Source organism: Staurois parvus, unplaced genomic scaffold (assembly GCF_062004578.1).
Source record: "Staurois parvus isolate SC_StPar_1 unplaced genomic scaffold, SC_StPar_1.0 ptg000176l, whole genome shotgun sequence".
In the NCBI taxonomy this organism is placed as follows: domain Eukaryota; kingdom Metazoa; phylum Chordata; class Amphibia; order Anura; family Ranidae; genus Staurois; species Staurois parvus.
Window position 1 is genome coordinate 1,959,705 of NW_028317972.1, and position 20,063 is coordinate 1,979,767.

Below are 20,063 nucleotides of genomic sequence, written 5' to 3' on the forward strand. Positions count from 1 at the left end.
CTGGAGAGTCCAAAATCAGACTCCCTTCTGCATAGAAACCAATTAGCTTCTAACCTCAGCTTGTTCAATGAAGCTTTGGCAATGAAACCTGGAAGCTGATTGGTTTCTATGCAGAAGGGAGTCTGATTTTGGACTCTCCAGCTTTAGTAAATAAACCCCATTGAGTCACGTCATTTATTTAGTTATTTATCAGCACTTTATTATAAGTCACTTTTGCATATGTTCATATTGTATGCATTATTTGTGGTCATTTCTATTTAAGCGCTGCACCCATTGTTTATTTTACTAGTTTATTTCAGCATGTCTGGTCTTACATCATCAACTCTCCTGTGGAAGTGTATGACTTAAGGGCTTTATCCATGAGATGGAATTTAGCTTTATATACCCAGATGGTGGTACTCCAACAACCTGAAATATCCATTGCATAATAAAAGCTGTATGTGTGGTGGTACATAAATATATCTATCTGGAGTACCACAGATGTGCACTGTCTGCATAAGGGTAGCATAAACATGTTTTTTTTGTTCTTGTAGTTATGGTATTGCTACAGTGTGTTCATTGGCTATTCCTTTTCCTCCTGTAGGTGGTTAATGGAGAGACGGTCGAATGACAGCCGGGACTGTGGTCATCACCGGTGGTATATTAGCGACTGTTATCCTTCTGTGTATTATCGCTGTTCTCTGCTACTGCAGGCTACAGGTAAGACATTGCACCAAGCTGGCACTTAAGTCATGGAAAATGTCATTAAGCAATAGTTTATTAAAATATTTATTTTCTGAATAGGCACACCTTATCTTGCCAATCAACAGCTCACCATTTAACTCTCTGCTGGCCACATCAGATAGTTGAATGGTTAAGTGCGCTTAAATCCACGGTGACTGGGATTAGTGTTAAACATTCGACACAATAAAAATAAACATTCCCCAGTATTTTGTTAAAATTCTTACTCAAGCAGTATACAACTTTTAATGCTGCTGACTTCTACTCTTTCCGTGCTGCTTCTCTGAACTTCCAGACTTCACAGGAAAGAGTTAACAGTGGACAATGCGGTCTTCAGACAGCCTGTTAGCTTGGAGAGGGGGAGGAGGGAGGAACAGAGGAATGCCTTGCCATTGTAGGCAAGGGGCTTTGTGTTTCTAGTGATGCAACAAGTGTAGGGAGACACAACTCTAGTTCCTGCATGCAAAGGTGGCCCCATAGGATGCTGCAAGTGAAAGGAAGCACTCTTCAATTGAAAACCTGAGGCAGCGGTCATGGTACCAATTTAATTTGGAACATAGGCAAGGATTAAAATATAAAAAAGCTGCATACTCAGAAAGCAATTAAATCAGCTGCTGAAAGTGAGGGTTTAATATCACTTTTACAAAGTCACCTGAAAAATCTTATTTGTTGTTAGTATTGTTAGCTTAAATGCCATTGTGACGGAGGGTAGTCAGGACAGAACACACAAGGCAGATAGCAAACAGACAAAGCTTTATTGAGGCAAAATGACAGTCACTCAATAGGGGGGAATTGCAAGGGGGTTGACCTCGCCACTAGGGGGATAGTATGGAGAGGGCAAAAAACACTTGTAGTCCAGCCCCAAGGGGCAAAGGTAAAGTCTCTGCGACAGATTGTAATCCAACAGGGGGGTAGGGGAACAGCTCAGGAACAGTTCAGGCAAAACGGGAAAGCATACACTCACGGATCCCAGGGATACAATAGTATGACACAGGTACCTGTTGGGGTCCGGAGTAGGCAGGTGGTCTCTCCCTTAGCTGGGTCTCAGGCCGGCTGGTATTGCGACCTCCCCCCTTTGGCTGGCGTCTCAGACAGGCTGGCGTGTGGGTTCTCCCCCTCCCTCTGGCTGGGGGTCTCCGGCAGACTGGCGTGTGCGATCTCTCCCCTTTGGCTGGGGGTCTCAGGCAGGCTGACGTGTGCGGTCTCCCCAGTCTGGCTGGGGGTCTCAGGCAGGCTGGCGTTTGCGGTCTCCCCCTCTGGCTGGGGGTCTCAGGCAGGCTGGCGTTTGCGGTCTCTCCCCTCATTGGCTGGAGGTCTTAGGCAGGGTTGGCATGTGCAGGGTCCCCCCATCTTCTTAGGGTCTTTGGCAGAGTTAGCCACGAGGGTCCCGCTGCAGCTGGGCTCCCTTGATGGCTGCGCAGCGGAGAAGATGATCTTGGAGCCTGGCATCAGCCTTCTTAAGCTGATGCAGTACACTCTCCAGTCGTTCTGGCAACTGTGGGTGGGCCGGCGGGCCTCGTTGCCCGGCAACTAGGCACGCCCCCTGGACACGGGCCGCGCTTCTTGTGACCACGACCTTTGTCCAGGGACATCCGCAAGCGCGGGAACTCTCCGTGCCCGCGCTGTGGATGCCAGGACCAGTTGGCATCAGTCTGAGGCCATGGTCTGGAACATCCCCGCAGGAGGTTCGCACCTCTCCGCGGACAGGTTTGAATCTCGCTATCTCTGGGGAGAGATAATGGCAGGGGCGACAATGGTGGAGACACTAAATTGCATTTGGGCACATAAAGCAGGATGCCAGGAAAGGAGATACATTGATTGCATTTGGGCTATAAAGCAGGATGACAGTGGGGGGGGGGGGAACACATTTAATTGAATTTGGGGACATTTGGCACAAGAGAGTGGGACATTAATTGAGGATGTACTTCCTCTGGGCACAAGGGATTAATGAGAGAATTAATAATAGGGGCTGGCAGAGCACCTATATTGTGACAACCATTATGACCTAACAGGTTCCCTTAATTTTTCTAAATAGTCATATTTGAGCGGGAGATGCTGACTTATATTGTGAAACAAGCCATGATGATTAGTGAGGTCCTTTCTACTGTTAAAGTCTCAGACATGAATTAAGAAACCTTGTAGTCATGTGATCTTTAAATGCACTTGGCCTGAGGCCAATATCCTTATTACAGCACACTCAGATATAATTTATACTAAGCAGAAATAATAAAATTAAAGTCTAACTAAACCTTCAGTTTAAATCAGTTAAATACATTCCAGGTGCAATTTAATCAAAGGTGTTCAGTGTCTTACAGTTTGCTTTTTTTTCTAAAGCAGCCACAGCCTGTGTAGAAAAGCCAGTCCCTGCTAGCATGCTGCAGAGTTGGCTAATTTCTCCTGGTAGAGAAGCAGTGATCTATTTGCAGAGATCCAACATGTCCCCTACTAGGTCAGAGCCAGAGCTCTCCAATCAGCAGGCATCATGACCTTTGCTGATTTTAGAGCAATAGTTCTGACTCAGAAGGGGTTATGTCAGAGCCCTGCAATGAGACCACTGCTTCTACACTGGAAGCAAGAGATTAACTCTGCAGGCAGGGGACAGTTGTTTCTACACAGGCTGTGACTGCTTTCTAAAGAAGACAAACGGTATATCTTTCCACACCTCTTGTTTTGATTCATCTGGAATACAGCTAATGTAAAGTGTAACTCCGGGAAAAATATATATTTTTTGGAAACAGTGCAATTAATATGTTACTGCTAATGGTTAGTATATTATTTCTGGCAAGATGCTGCTTACTGTAAAGGTGACAGTTTCACCCAGATACTACAGGCAGTCGTCTTCTTCCAGTACTGTGACTGGCAATTCAAGCTACAGACCAATGAAGGATCCCCTCATCCATTCACTAAAGCCTTGTATTTTTTTCACAGAATACAAAGTATTCTGTAAATGTTGTTTACCTTCCCCTTCTCCCCTTGCGAACAGAATACAGGGCTTTTTTTGTGAGTGGACGAGGGGAAGGAAAGGGAGAGTGAACGACACAATCCCTGAGTTGTTGCCAGAACTAATAGCTGCAGCTTTGGAAGAAGAATGATGTGTGTAGTATCCAACGTGAATGAAACTGTCATTTTTACTGTATGCACTAACTATCCAAATATAGGATACTAATAATTATAGGTAACATATCAATTGTGGTGTTTCAAAAATACTTTTTTCCTGGAGTTTCACTTTAAAATTAGGTTTCAGTTGGACTTTAGGAGTCTTCCAGCAAAACATATGGTGTAATTGTGTTGTTTTTGCCTCCATTAGTATTACTGCTGCAAGAAGGAGGACTCGGAAGAGGATGAGGAAGAACCAGATTTCGCTGTCCATTCTCGCTTTCCACCGGTGCATTGCAACCGGAATGTAGTCCTGGCCAATGGCCCCTCCCTTTATGCCTCACCTTACAACAAGAAACAACAGCACTGCCGAAGCGTCTGCCAAGGCTGCTCGCACAATGAGCCGCCCGCCTTCCTCCTGCACCCGCCGGAGGAGGTCCGAAACGGAGGCGAACGCATCACCTATAAGACCATCAGCCAGGAAGAGATTGAACTGCCAGTTAACCTGAGCAATTTGCAGGTACTTAATCCCAACCGCCTCTCTGCCATGAGGGAGGCCTTTTCCCGCAGCCGAAGCATCAGCACCGATGTCTGAAGGTTGTTGAGACGCTAGCACCCGATGTGACGCTAGCACTTCCTCGGCTCTCCCCTGTCTGTAATACTAAGCATCGTTCAGCACTACTTCTTTCTAACATTTCCCAACACTTCTGTGAAACAGATCCTCTCTTGTTTTTGATGAAAAAAACCCCCACCAAAATCCAACAGTGTTTCTTCCCTCGTGCAACCGTGTTGTGCAAAAAAAGAAGAAAAAAACTTTAAAAGCACACTCTGTTTTTCAAAGATTTTCCAACTCCCCGCCTCCATGTTCCTTTCACTCCTGTTATTTGAGCTTCTACATGAACGACAAAGTGTTTTAAACTATGAATGTATTTGAATATGATGTAGTAAATATAAACATTTGTCACTTTAAAGTCAAGCAAAAAACTAATATATATATATATATATATATATATATATAAGTGGGGAATTTAAACTGTGAGAGGCTGAGTTGGAGTCTCGGTGCAGCTGCAACATTGTAGTAGGACTCTTTTTTATTTGTAAGCCTATAGCTATTGCAAAGTTCTGCTGAGGATTTTTGCAGTTCAAAAAAGAGCTCTGTATTCACATTTGCTTTTGATATGAACAAAGGAAAGTTTGTGAAATAGGGAGACTCAGTGACTGAAATGTCAACTGTAAATTTATGCAAAGGGTGGGGAGAGAGAAAATATATTTTATTTAAAAAGTAAAGGGTGATGGGATTCCTAGATCAGTTAGAATATGTCACTTCAAACTAAAGGTCGTCATACTTGGAAAAGTTTCCAAGCTTGGAAAATTGGCAGCAAACATATTATTTTGTGCAGGGAATCATGCAAATAAGGAGCTTACACTCCAATGTCATGCACTGATATTATTATATAGCTATGACATATTTCACAGTACAGTACATAAAACACTGATCCATTTCATTCTCTGCACCAAAGGAGTTTACACTCTAATCCATCAGAGACACACATTATTATTATTATTATATAGCTCTATTATTATAATTATAGCTCTAACATATTGCACAGTGCAGTACAGAAAATACTGATCCATTCCCATCATTCGCTGTGCCACAGGAGCTTACACTCTAATGCCCCTCAACATTTCCTCAGACACCATTATTATTGTATATTTATATAGCGCTGACATATTCCGAAGTGCAGAATATGTAATTTAACCATTCACATCAACCTCTGTACTAGAGAAGCTTACTCTGTAATGCCCCCACCACAGTCACATACTATTATTGTTATTATACATTTATATAGTTCTGTACAGATAGCATTGTACCAGTGGCTTCAGTCTTTTCATTAGAGGAAACTACTACTCTAATGTCCCCTCCAATGTCATACACATAGAAAGCCAATTTGTGTGAGAGCCAGTTGACCTACCAATATGATTTTTGGATTGATGGAGGATCTGCACCCAAATGTATGAGGTGGGGGAATATACAAACTAATTGCAGATGGTGTCTTTGGGATTCATACCTAGACCTCAGCACTGCAAGGCAAGAATGCTAATCACTGAGCCCCTGTGCACCGTTACCACCATATACACTGTGCACTTACTGGAATGAGGTCTTGAATTATTTTGCATAACATTAAAAAAAGTTCCTTTGTATGGTCGCTCTGACTCTACATTTGTTTGGTACATTATTGGATTGCAGGCTTTCGAAAGATAAAAGTGCAGACATGGTGCGATGTTGTTTAGTCTGTCCCCATCTAGCACCAAAAAACAACCATATTGCACATATCCTAGCCGGTAACCATTATATACAGTATGTCTCCACCAGGTTAAGTGAATTGACTGTTTGCTTTGAACCCTTGTAGCCATAACTCAGCGTTCCAAAATGCAACTTTTGAAGTACATAAATATATATATATATATATATATTTATATATATCGGGGTGTTTTTATATGAGATGGGTGAAGTGTTAACTAGCAAAGTGAAATCATATATCTATATATCTAATATTACTTCAATTTATGCTTTAATACAATGTTGTGGCTGTAACAAATTTTAAATAATGATGATGGGTGTTTCTATTTATAACAAGTGTTGGATCTTTGTAAATTTTGTGCAGATTGTGAGATCGTGGTACATGTGGAGTTAAATCTGCATTGTTTTAACGTTTCAGTTACTTCTTTGCCCAAGACAAAAAAAAAAATCTTTAGCTGCTGAATAACTTAACTTAATAGGTAGAGATAGGGCGACTTTGTCTAGGGCAGGGGTTACATGTGAACCGGGTGTGTCACAGCCTAGCCCACTAACTTTCAGCTCTGGTGTTCATGCACAGTTCTCGGTTGACCTTGCTTCCACCAAAAACTGGTATTTCAGATTCTGGTAGATGTGAGCTCGTTTATTTTTTTTACTCTTTCAGTGGGCTTCTCTAGGCAAAATCTCTGCTTCTGAGTTCCTATCTGCACACTTGCTGCAGCAATTGGCAAGCGATGCATCTCACATTTCAATTGATGGATTTTAATTGATCTTATATTATGAAGCATGTGTCTGAGTAAGTGAAACTCCACTGTTAAACAGGACTGTTTGCATAGAGTAATAACTATAGACCATGGGGTTTATTTACAAAAGCTGGAGAGTGCAAAATGAGGCTCACTTCTGCATAGAAACCGCCCATCTTCTAACCTTAGCTTGTTCAATTAAGCTTTGGCAATAAAACCTGGAAGCTGATTGGTTTATATTCAGAGGTGAGCCTTATTTTGCACTCTCCAGCTTTAGTAAGTAAACCTCTGTGTCTTTTAGTAGTTCATCCTGACCCTCAGCAGATCATAGCTGACAGTGATGGCAGGCATTCTACCCACTGACTCCCAATCTTCCTAAAGGCTGGCACAAACAGTCCTTCTTTAAGATGCTTGCATACATATAGTATGCTGTAAAATGGTAAATAATAAACAGGTTTTTTTGGCTACCTTATTCTAGAATGATTAAAGACCAACTCCAATCAAATATTAGTTTTAGTTTGGCAGAGCTGATACAGTGTCTGTGTTCTCATTGGAGAATTTTACCCCCTCTTCCTCTTCAGGTGACAACACGGGAAGTAAGCAGGCATTTCACCAGTGAGGATACAGTTGGAAAAGTTTAACAGAAGATCTAATCCTTCTCCACTTTATAGAAAAAACAAAACAAAATGGGCATATTGGTGACCCATTGAGCGATTTTTATTGCACTCTTTTAGAGGACTTTTGTACTCTTCACAAAAGTGATTCTGCATACAACTCCTGATTACAAAGTAAATATTTTTACATTTGTATAGACCAGAGGCAGCTGCTTGCTCAGCTGTTTTACAGACTGGTGTAGACATCAATAAAGTAATACCTTAGGTGCCTATATTATCATAGAAAACACTGCAATCGCTACTGAGCAATACATGGCCTCATAATGAGCAGCAGAAGAGAGTGCTGTGCAGACATTTCTTATTTATGAGCAGTGTCAGGATAATATCTCTTTAAAAATGAATAATGAGACCTGACATTTAAGCTCTGTCCTAATGTATTTCCCTTTAAATTTAATTAAGTGGTAGAAAACGTGCCTGTTTGTTTGTGCAAGACCCGTATGCTGCAATTTGTCAAAGGAAAGCAGGCTGATAAATGGAGGGACTACAGAAGCAGCTGTCCATTACCAGACCTGAACCAATAATTATAAAATATATGGAGTTTCTTCTGCTTACTAGTGATGCTTGATATTTATGTGAACACAGCCTATCCATTCACTAGAGACCAATGACACCACTGAGACTTCATTTTTAACTGAATCTATTATTCATAGAGACCAGTGACATCATTGATACTTCATACTTATGAAAATGCAGCCTATCCAATCACTAGAGACTATTGGGATATCATTCACACTTTCTATTTATGAGAGCACAGCTTCTGCTCTGTTTTGTTTGGCTTTGACAACTTCTAGATACATATGTGTAAGAATATACATATGATTTTAGAACCCATCATTACATTTTCTCTCTCTATACATGCATATAATATTGCAAAGAATATTCTGCTTCAAAGTTTCTTTCATCTTTTTCTATTCCATCTCTGGTTTATCATTGCTACATTTGTGAAGTTCACAGTTACTGGCTTCATATATAATGTAGCATGTTGTATGCTCTGTGCAGACAGTGACACGTACAGGTGACTGAGTAGTCGAGAATCAGGTTTAAAGAGCTAAGTGCTGTGACTTTCCACTGACCAGTAGGGTTACTTGATAGTTTAGAAAGCAGATTCTGGGCTCAAATTGTTCAGCTTTTGTCACATTGACTGTTATTTTTAGCAATGTCAGACAATCAGAATTGAAAAATACAGTCACATGACTCAAGGTAACTGATTATGGCAACTAAACCATTCTTCACAGCTTAGTGAATTGAACAGTCCCTTGTTAGCACTTCTGTTGAGTATATAGGAGAATCTGGTTGGTTGTTAATGGTAATTTAGAATTTCTCAGACTATTTTTTTGGGGTGTCTAAGAACTGTAAATTTTCGCTCACTCTCACTTGTTGCTTTATGGTGTCAAAAACATGGTAAAACACAGGCAGAAAATTCACCATATCTCATATCCTGGGATTTCCAATTCTTATGAAGTATCTGTTCCATGATTCCCATCCCTCATGGGGTTTATCTACCATTATTGATGCTTTCTATACAGTATAAAATAAATAAAAGTGTGATCAGAGACCAGGAGTTTCTAGTAATGGCTGCAGCAAGAATGTAGACCCAGGAACTCTGCACAGAGATCTCATCACTGGAATCCTGGACAGATATAAGAAACAGTAGGTGAACTAACTTTCCAGTACTTACAAAAGGAAGCCTTTGATCAGTGGAGTGACCTTTTTAAGGAATTCCTAGGTCAGGCAAGCTGTATACTGAACTGTATGGGTCTGAAAGCTACAGCAGCACAGCAGACCATTTTTCCATGGGCATCATTGCCACACTTCCTCTGATATAATTCAGTTCCTCTATGTATGCTGATTTCTGCGATAAGACTGCTAATATTTGAGCGCTTCTGTTTTTTTTCTTTAAAAAGAACAAGAACAATAAGCTAGTCTGAGACTTCCAATTTTCAGTGCCAAATGTGGTTATAAAAATGAGTGTTTATTTACTGTTACTGATGTGAAATTTTGGAAAGAAAGAGTTGAAGTTTAAGACTTGTAGACCCAGTGTTGTTGCAATCCCCCCATTTAATCCTATATACATAAGGCCTTAGACAGTGAGAGCTACAACCCAAGGAGGCAATGCAGTGTAGCCCTATGCTGCTATGTCTGCACCCCTAGGCTGCCCACAGATGGACCTCTAAATATGGCAGTTGATAAGAAAATTAGCTGAACATTTCCAAGATTGCATAGCCAAGATTTTCCTACTTTGCTACTCATGATTATTGGCAGAGACAAGCAAATAGCAGTATTTGCTGTTCCCTTGGTGTTGACTGTTGCAGTTTCATTGCAAATCGCTATATGCAGTTAATGCAACTGTCCATACTCAGAGACACCTACTCATTCAGCAAGCACACAGTGTTACATTCAGCTGAGTGGCATTACACTTGCCACCCCTGGGAGCACAGAGTCAGTTTTTTTTACCAGCACTTTCCTGGATGCACTTTTTAATATTTCCTATCCATCTAGTAATCATCAAGGTACAAAAGAGAATAAACACCTACATTTCACAAATGTCTTGGTCTAGCTTAGGGAGGCTGGTTTTCACAAAGAATTTAGCAATCAGGGGTTACCAACTGAACCACAAATACTCAGAGCACTGTAATCTAGACAGGTGAGCTGCATAGTCCCTTCACTGCATATGGGCCACACAGTCAGGGAAAAAGTTTGGAGCAGTCTATAGCTGAGACAGATGGCAAATCTTTTGCCAGTGGTGACCCTTTAAGGATCATCAGACCTCCATGCAGCCTTGGGTTTTGCTCTCAGACCCACAAATAACAGAAGTGTTAAAGTCCCAAGTACATTTAGATTTGAGCCATGGCAAGTAGATGGGCTTGTACTGGCTCTGCCTTCCAGCAGCAAAGTCACAGTGGTGGCAAACTAAGCAATAATAAAGAACATCGTTGGTTTTAAAAAAACTAAAAAATATTTTTAAATATATTAATCATATGCATAAGTACTCCATTAACAAATACAGCAGAATCATTTGTATACCTTGGAATAAGAGGGGCGAATATCAAAATGATATATCACTGCTTGCTCCTTAGAGGGGTTCCACAATTGTGGAACAATTGTCAGATGACTTGAACCTGCCCTTATGCAACAGTTAATTGCATCCATTACCTTTCTTTTGTAGCTTCCTTCTGTATTTTATTGTCTATCAGTTTCTGTTTATGGGAAAGTATTCATAGCCATTGTTCTGGGATATGATTCAGCTCAGCTTTCTGTATGGGATTTTGTTTGGTTTAGAGAGCAGCTCAGTTTTTGTGCCAGAACAATGGACATATCTTCAGGAAAACAGACCATGGCTAAAAAGCACAGAAATTACTTAAAGTTAACTTTTTCTGAGAGAAGTACAGGGCTGCCATTGCTGATCTCATTAAGAAAGTGTTAGTTACCTGGAAATTTCTAAATTAAAGGACCCATTTAGATCTATGTGGGTATGTAGAGGATTTTTTGTAGTGCTAATTAGGTATGTTGTCATGTGTTGATGTGCATTCTCAACAGGCATAAATATACGTTATATGTCTCCTAACACACTAAACAGAAAAAAGGATATGTTGTATTTTTCAACATGCACTGCACTGCAGCGCTAAGATGAGAACATATACTTCTAAATATTATAGAAATTGGACACTTTTTTGTTTTAGCATGTTGAGATGCTTGTGCTAAAATGCAGCAGGAAATAAGTATGAATATCAGACATTTTTTTACACATTTTTTAAGCTATTGGGTTGGTATGACAGCCTGGCAACTAGTATGTACAGAATGACACATCAGCAATTGCAGCCCATGTTTCACCCAGGAAAGGTTTTCTTTAAATCTGAACTTTGGAAAACTAAGTCCTGCACTGCAAGAATTAACTGTTTGTATAGTCTAGGAAGCAAGAAGACTTTTACTTACCCAATTCTCCACTTCACTGGCAAATGGCATTTCCCTATGCTTTGGCAGTGGACTGTTTCTCAATGTCCTCATTGCAGCGCAGAGCTATGGTCCCTTCATTAGCCATAATGACATCAGAGGACCTTGGACCACCAGACTACAGGGGAGAAGTGGCCACAGGGACCAATCTAGCAGAGCAGAGGAGCCTACGGGAATGGAGGATTGGGTAAGTAAAAGTGCTTTTCTTTATCAGCTTCAAAGCCATACCTCAGACAAAATGGCTTTGTCCAGTTTTGGATAGTGGGGAAGGGTTACATTTCCTGTCAGTTTTTTAATGCTGTGACTCCACTGAGATTTCTCATAAACTGTCCTGTGACCATGGATCAAGAAACTCTATACTCCACTAAAACATTTGCAATTCTTATTGTGTTCCCACTGGAGAGATTTCTCATAACTTCCTTTTCCCTTCAACCTTCACCAGAACAAGAAGCGAACAGAAATTGGCCAGTTGAAATTCAGACAGCAATAAACATGTGTCTGGAATTCTAACCCTTCCCTAATCTGTACAAACTGAAATAAAAAATTGTAGTTTTAAAGCTGCAGGTGGGTGCATACAATTCAAAAAATCCATGAAGCTAACGAACAAATTTAAACTTGAACTGAGATTGTTCTTACTAATCTGTCCTATACGGTTAGGGGTATGTGGTACATTTCTCTACTTCATTCATTAAAGACAATATCAATGAAATTTAGTGGCAATATTTTTAGATTGCTGTTATTGTTTTTTTCTTTTCTGGAACAAACTGCATCATATTTTACTATTGCTCAGAACCGCAGACTTGGAGCAAGGGACAAATAACACATAGTTGAGAAACTACAGCAGGCAGGAGAACTCTCTAGAATTCCCTTTTGGACATACTGGAAATTAAAATGACTATTGACAGGAAAAACCAATCCTGATGATGGGACTCGCAGCTGCATTTGTTAAGTACAGTTGAAGCCTGGGGCACTTGCTACTACTGCTGCCATCCCCATCGTGTGAAAATGGTACTGACTCTCGTACATCTCTCCCTCCTGCCTGCAAGAAGATACATGAATTGAGTTTGTGCTTGGGGTGACTTGATCCCAGAATTACTGATTGCTCAGGAACGTAAGTTAACATATATGTATAAATATATTTTTTTTTTCTTTCCTACGTTGGTGATTTTAACAATTTGTGCAAATGTTTTGAGGCTTTTATAGTGACGTTTGTGGCCTGTGGGAAAAAGCGGTGGCTGTTTTGTATGCCGAGCCAGCGTGAATAAACAAACCTGTGTAGCCATTGACATGTAGAGAAGAAATTGATGGTTCCCATTCGATTTATAGGCTGCGTTCTGATGTGTGTTTCAGCTCACAAAGCTGCAGCTGCCGGAAAAAATATCTGCAAGGTACCAGCACACTTAAAAAGTAGCTTCATCCTTCTTGTAAGTATGATATCGTAAGGTTGGGTTGCTTCAATCATTTTGCAAATATTTATTTCTTAAAAAGTTCTTTGATGCTACATTGGATTTTGTATGGATATTGCGCTTATCAGGAAATGTTCATTATTCAGAGTAGGTTGTGCCTGAAAAATACATAACTAGACACAGATTTCCATGTGTCTACATTTCTCCCCTTTAACAGTCAATCAGTGAACATTTTCAGTTATGCACAGTGGTTACATCAAGAGCCCATGCAAGACAGATAATAAATACGACTTAAAAAGTCATTTAATTTTCTTCCTTGCCTTACACATATCACAATTTCAGAAGGGTAGGATTACACTTTATTATTTTCTCCTCTGCCATCTGTTCATTGAAAGTGCTTGCTTTCTGCTTTACATTCTGTTTTTATTCTGTATTTGATATGATTTATTTCAGCATCTTGGCAAGAAGTCATGTTTCACGACAGTAATAATAATAGTAATAATAAAAAAAATTGCACATTTGTTATTCTATTCTGAAAAGATTTCAGGACTTAATTGAGAAAAAAATGATGAATTGAAATAAATTGCTCTTTGGAAATTTTGTAAAGGCTGTTTTTGTGATGTGTTTCATACAATTTGGGGGGATTTTCTCTACCTCACCGCAGAGCCTGTGAAAAAGCGGCAGACTTAATGAAAGGCTCCAGGACACAAATAATAGGGACCGTGCCGGCTGGTGATAAAACTTGAGTCGGTAACAATAGTACATCCATGCCAAGGAAACAGAGATAAAAGTAGGATGTTATAAATATCGATGTTTTATTACAATGTACATGGAAGTTACAAACAAACCATGATTATATGTGCTTTAAGTGATTTATTTATAGACAAATATATTATATCATGAAAGCTTGCTCTGCAGAGTTACAGAGTGCAGGTCCTGTAAATGCTAACAATCACTTCTAAGTTCTTCTGAGTCACCAGGGACAATGCATCATGGAGGGAAAATGGAGACATGAACTAAACACAGAACATTAAATGGGGGGCAAACAATACAGTGTATTGGGACTGAAAATTGTTCAGGTAAAAACAGTTCCAATTTTGCTCTCTCTATTACCCTCATTTAAAAAGTTGATTATTGATAAGCTTTAAGTAACATTTATGAAACCAATCCCAGTCAAAAGACACTTTCTGTGCATTTTTTGCTTCCCTGAAGTATACAATACAGCAATAGAAAATTGAAATATCTGTTACATAAAAGAAATATCACTGAAATAATTCAGAACTGTGAAGTAATTCAGAGATTTGAGATATTCCAAAATTTTGATACATTTTAGAACTCTCATATAATATCTCAGGATTCTGAGGTCATTTTATGTATTTTCATCAGTTGTCTCCAGGCTCTTCCATAAAAGCTAAGAAGTTGCACTGTGGCCATCGTACACACTACAGGTTTGTTTACGGGTCATGTAGGATGCTGTAGTGAATTGGTGGATGGCGTCACCATACAATGATAGAAAAATAAGGATCTTTACCAGCAGACCTGGTGGTAATCTTCTCCTTTATTCACATATGTAAACAGGCCTGTTGCTTTATGTGAATAAAAGACAAGATTAGCACTATGCCAAGGTGTGCTTGTGAAGATCCTTATTTTTCCACCATAGAAAAGGCCCAATGAGATGTTTATGACTACTACCATGTTGGACGTAATAAGTGGTGGAAACACTCAATAATATTCAACAATCTATCCGGTGAGCTGAATGTTTCTCCCACCCCTTGTCTTCTGGAAGATATCTTACAAATTTTGGCAAGTGTAATGCACACCTGTGTAGGTTTTACTGTTTTGTCAGGAAGGTGTAAAACCGAAAAATTGCTTTTTTTTTGTACCTTGCAGATACCCAATTTCTGTGTATGTCCCCCAGTGTTCCAGTGGAAGATACGGGTACTGTTTATGGCAAACAGTAAATGTCCCTCTGACATGATAATTGCCTTGTTTCTGCCAGTTGGGGAGATGATTAATATGTTTATAGGTACATTTCAGAAGCTGTGTTTGAACCTTTTAGGTAATTGGGAACTCTAAGTACTTTATTTCCCTGTCTGCATAAAACAATCTTTGGGTGTTCAGATTTTAATGTTGTTTCAGCCCGACAGCTTGTTACTATGATCAGCTGAAAGAGAATGAAGAAAACACCAGTGGAAGCTGTCATTCTCTGACAACAGTAGCACAAAATAAGTTTTCTGGTTAATAAATGTAATATTACATATTATATAAGTTAAAAACAGCAAAGTACTTTTTTTCTTTAAAAATGTATTGAACTGACTAGTCCAGGGTTTCTCAACCAGAGTTCCATGAAACCTTAGGGTTCCTCCAGAGGTTCTTAGGGGTTTCTTGAGCAATGAGCAATTTCTGCCTTTTGGATAAGCTCCCACTGATGCCATTGATCTTTTTAGCTATCCGTAAGGGGCAAATTCATTCCAATGACCACAAGTGTAAGGAGCATTCTTCCCACTGACCATCACACTAATGTATCATGAGTTGTAGAAATAGAAATTTTTAGCAGGGGTTCCCTGAGACCGGAAGGTTGAGAAAGGCTGGGCTAGACCATTGGTGATGAATCCCTGAAGACTGGAAGTAAATGGAAAAAGTTTGCAAGTCTGCTTAATTCAGTGAAAAGCGCTGTCATCTCCAAATAAATAACCTGAGCACTTCCACCTGTGCAATGACATGACATTCACAGAAGATTGCCAACTCAAGGCCAAGAAAAATCTGCCCCTCTCCTCTTAATTGCAAAATAATGATCCTATAGGAACAACTAGTATATTTTGTACTAATAAATAAGAGTTTCCATGACAACCATTCAATGGCCATTTTGCCTCCTTGATGCATTCTTCTGGTTTCAAACTCTTTGGTTTATCTCTCTATAATAAAGATATTCTGTACAGCTCATAGTGTTCATTATAATAATGCATGGATACAGCACTGGAAAAGTATACACCTTCATATTACAGTTGTATCTGTTTTCCACACCGGGAATGCGTTAAATATTGAACTGGGTGAGGCTGGCTCTTTTGGCTGTGGCCAACCTTTCAATCCCAGGATGTCAAGGCGCCCCGATGCAGGACTGCCATAGCAGAAGCTCCAAAGGTCTCTGATAATTACACAGGATGTCTTAAATTAAAATAGACAAAGGTGAAAAAAGCAGCATGGTTTAAACTCTGCAGAATGGAAGCCAATCGAACTCTCTCTGCGTGATGTTTAAGGGAAAAAAACCTTTATAGAAAAACAATGTGACAAGTTACAAAGTGCAGAGCGATCAAACCGATAATAGGAATTGGTTTTGGTAGGTAAATTGCAACGTTTTTCCTTCTTCCATCAGGAAAAAAAATCTGTGGATTACTTGTACATGATGGAGGCATTTCCACTGTCATCATTACTACCCAAATCAGGAGGAAACCGTCCATTAATCAGATTTGGGTTATGCTTATTTTAAGGGCTCCACAACACAAACAGCAACATACATATCAGAGAGATGTATACAAGAAATGTTTTACCTGACCACAGATTGTAAATAGATGTACATTTTATTGCCACCCCCATAACCCTTGCTATGTTACATGACTGCATAGGAAGAGTGGAAACACACTTTAGATCCTGTGTAACAATGCCCCACTTCCTGCCTGAGCCAACAGTGAATGGCAACACCCTGATGATGCCAACACTCTTTCACCCAACAATGTAAACATCATTAAACAGTTGCTCATTTATATTTTGCTTTTTTATCTTTATTTTGTTTTCGAAGTGCACTGAGGAATATGGGGGACTGCCTAAGACTCAGTGCACATGTATTTGTTGGTGGTTGGGGTCACAGCCAAAGCTATGCAGTGTACAAATGTTATCAACCCGTCTTATGCTGTGCTTGCTGTACAGGCCTGTAGTAAAAGTAAAGTAGGGGTCAGAGGTCACAGGGTATGGGCATCACCTTGCAATCTTTTTTTACAGGTTTTAGCATTTCAAATAAATATATATATATATATATATATATATATATATATATATACACACACACATACACACACACTATCTAGTTATATATGTAGCTCTTTGGGCAGAACTGCCCTTTAAAGGCTCACAGTATACAGATGAGTATGCTGTGGAGTTATTATATCCATGGGTTGAAAATTGATACTTTTCCTGCAGAATGTGGGGTTCATGTGTGCGCAGCCGCTCCCTAGGAGTGTGTAGAGCGGCATGACCTGCAGCAAGCTTTACTGTAGTACCAGTGACTGCACAGGTTTACTTTGATAGCCAGAGCACAGTTGGTGCCAGCCTGGTCCTGGCAGCTGTCATCTGTAGGTAGAACAGAGAAAACAGGGTAAATTAGAGTACAATACACAATGTCAACATTAGCCAATATGAAAATAAAATTAGGATGTTCTCCCCAAGTTTGCATGGGTCTCCTCTGGGTGCTCTATATCCTCCCGCCACCCTAAATAAAAGACTGGAAATTGGATAACTGGTGGTGGTAGAGACATGAGCATGCAAAGTCTTCTCCAGCAAGGACAGGACAGAAACTAGCAATGTTGCTGAGGAACAGGACTCAGAATTGCCTTGTGTCTCAGTGTTATCAGTAGGCTGCATCTCTGTAACAATGATATGTTCAAAAACATCTAACAGCTCTATTTTGTTTGTGTATGACAGGTCCCCATTAATACGTTCTTAAAGCTGGAAGAGCAAACTGTCTAGTAAGAGTTACTTGCTGCTGCCATCTAGTGCCAGAGTTTATTCTTACCTGGAGGGTCTGTTGGGCAAGGCTGTAAGTCGCATGTCTGCTTCCCTACCGGTTTAACCAGCAGATCACAGCCACGAACGATGTCTCTTCCTTGGAAGCACTTCACATCCCGCATCCGGACTCCAACTCCACATGTTTTGCTGCACTGTAATGCCACAGGTATTCAGTAAGCAGTAATACTTTAGTTTACAACATAGTTATTTTCTTACACTGGAAACCTGTAACTTAACACAGCCATTTTAATTGTTTTACTTTTTTATGCATGTGAATATGATCTGCAAGGTAGTTAGCCCTATCTGTAAATGTTTATACACCTTGTGTCTCTGTTTAGTGTGTAACTGTATATGTAGATGAGGGGAGCAGCCAATTTTGACCATTAAATATACATGTCTTCTTCTTGCTTAGTAGTGCTGCACAGTAACATACTGTACATGCCAGGACAGTCATGTTTTTTGCTAAGCTTTCTCGGGCTAGCTATGTCCCGGGCAGCGCCCCGGAATCTGGGCTGCGACTACAGCAGTAGCCTGTCACTGGGCTCAATTTACAACCAAAGATATCTCTCCCTCCTTTACCTTTTCCCCCTGCAATTTCTGGCACTCTTCCAGTGCTTTGCAGGGGTTAAGGAAAAACCCAGAGGTGGAGCATTTTACCACTGCTGCTGCTTGTGCAGGGGGATATGTATTGCTGTGATCACATGGGATGAGTAAGAGAGGAGGGGATCAGAGCAGTATTCATAGGAAGCTGCTTTTTATTATGGTACACCCACACTGCCTACATCTATAGACACTGACAGCAAGGCTCAGTCAGCCCTGTCCCCCCCACTCCCTCATCACAGGATTTGACTCACAGCAGGGCCTATGAGAGCAGGGAGAAGAGAGAGCAGGCACAGACAAGCACAGCGCTGGATCAAGATTGGGCTCAGGTAAGCGGGGCAGAACAGTAACTAAATGGTTAGCACTTCTGCCTGGCAGCACTGGGGTCATTAGATCAAATCCCAACCATGTTACCACCTGCCTGGAGATTGCATGTTCTCCCTGTGCCTGCGTGGGTTTCCTCCAGGTACTCCAGTTTCCTCCCACACTCACATGCTGGTAGATTAATTGGATCTTGTCTAAATTGGCCCTAGTATGTGTATGTATGAATGTAAGTTAGGGACCTTAGATTGTACACCCTTTGAGGGTTAGGGACTGTTGTGAATGTACAATATATATGTAAAGTGCTTCATAAATTGACGGCACTATATAAGTACCTGTAATATAAAAATAAAACAAGTATGAGGGGGGTGACACACATGCTGAAACACTTTTTACCTTAATGAAGTGAATGCATTACGATGCATTACGGTAAAAATGTTTAGGTTTTAAAACCACTTGAACCTCTGCAATGTCCCAGAAGAGCGAAGAGCACCAGAAACTGCGGGGGGGGGGGGGGAGAGGTTATGCCAATGACAGCCTGCCAAAACAGGTAAGATCTGTGACAGCAACTGCCCTCTTCTTAAGGAGACCATATCTGTATTATACATTACTGCCCTCTATACTGTACCCCTTCTGCCCCCCCCATACTGTGCCCTCCTATCCCTATGAACTGTTCCCTCTTGCTCCCCCTATACTGTATCTTCCTGCCCCCCCATACTGTTTCTTGTGTCCTCCTGCCCACCTGTACTGTACCCTCCTATTTCCCTGTACTGCACACTCCTCCCCCTCCCTGTACTGTGCGCCCTCCTGTCCCCCTGTACTGTGCACTCCTACCCCCCTTGCACTGTACTCTCCTGCCCCCCCCCCCCCGTACTGTGCCTACTTGCCCCCCCTGTACTGTGCCCTGCTGCCCCTCCATACTATGCCTTCATGAGTCCTCCATACTGTACCTTCCTGCCCCTCCCTGTACAGTATGCCCTCCTGACCCGCCCTATACTGTACTCTTGTGCCCACCTTTACTGTGTCCTCCTACCCCCCTGTACTGTGCACTACTGCCCTTCCCCGTATGGTGTCCTCCTGCCCCCTGTACTATGCACTGCTACTCCCCTGTACTATGCACTCCCGCCCCCTGTACTGTGCACTCCTACAACCCTGTAGTGTGCATTACTGCTCCTCCCGATACAGTGACCTCTTCCCGTTCCTGTACTTTGGATTCCTGCCCCCCCCCCCCGCCATACTCTGCCCTCCTGCCACCCTGTACTGTGCATTGCTACTTCTCTGTACTGTGCACTCTCACCCCCCCTGTACTGTGCCCTCCTATGACCCTGTACAGTGCCCTCCTGCCGACCCCCATACTGTGCTCTCCTGCCCCCCATATTATGACCTCCTGCCCCCATGTACTGTGCCCTCCTGACCCCATTATTATGCCCTCACCCTTCTGATCCAAGTATTGGGCCCATCCAATCTCCCATCC

General features: G+C 41.2%; 2 protein-coding genes across 2 annotated transcripts in view; one reads left to right on the forward strand and one right to left on the reverse strand.

Annotated features, from left to right (window-relative positions):
- Positions 1-13,489, forward strand: part of FAM163B (family with sequence similarity 163 member B) — a 135,052-nt gene extending 121,563 nt beyond the window's left edge. The window contains exons 2-3 of the mRNA XM_089677048.1: positions 584-699; positions 4,028-13,489. Of these exons, the coding sequence (XP_089533174.1) occupies positions 607-699; positions 4,028-4,411 (477 nt within the window). The 5' untranslated portion in view covers positions 584-606 and the 3' untranslated portion in view covers positions 4,412-13,489. The remainder of the gene's footprint in view (positions 1-583; positions 700-4,027) is intronic.
- A 191-nt stretch (positions 13,490-13,680) lies between these two features.
- The window catches only part of ADAMTSL2 (ADAMTS like 2), a 151,744-nt gene continuing 145,361 nt past the window's right edge, over positions 13,681-20,063 (reverse strand). The window contains exons 19-20 of the mRNA XM_089677047.1: positions 17,676-17,820; positions 13,681-17,233 (exon numbers count right to left, since the gene is read on the reverse strand). Coding sequence (XP_089533173.1) covers positions 17,115-17,233; positions 17,676-17,820 — 264 coding nt within the window. The 3' untranslated portion in view covers positions 13,681-17,114. The remainder of the gene's footprint in view (positions 17,234-17,675; positions 17,821-20,063) is intronic.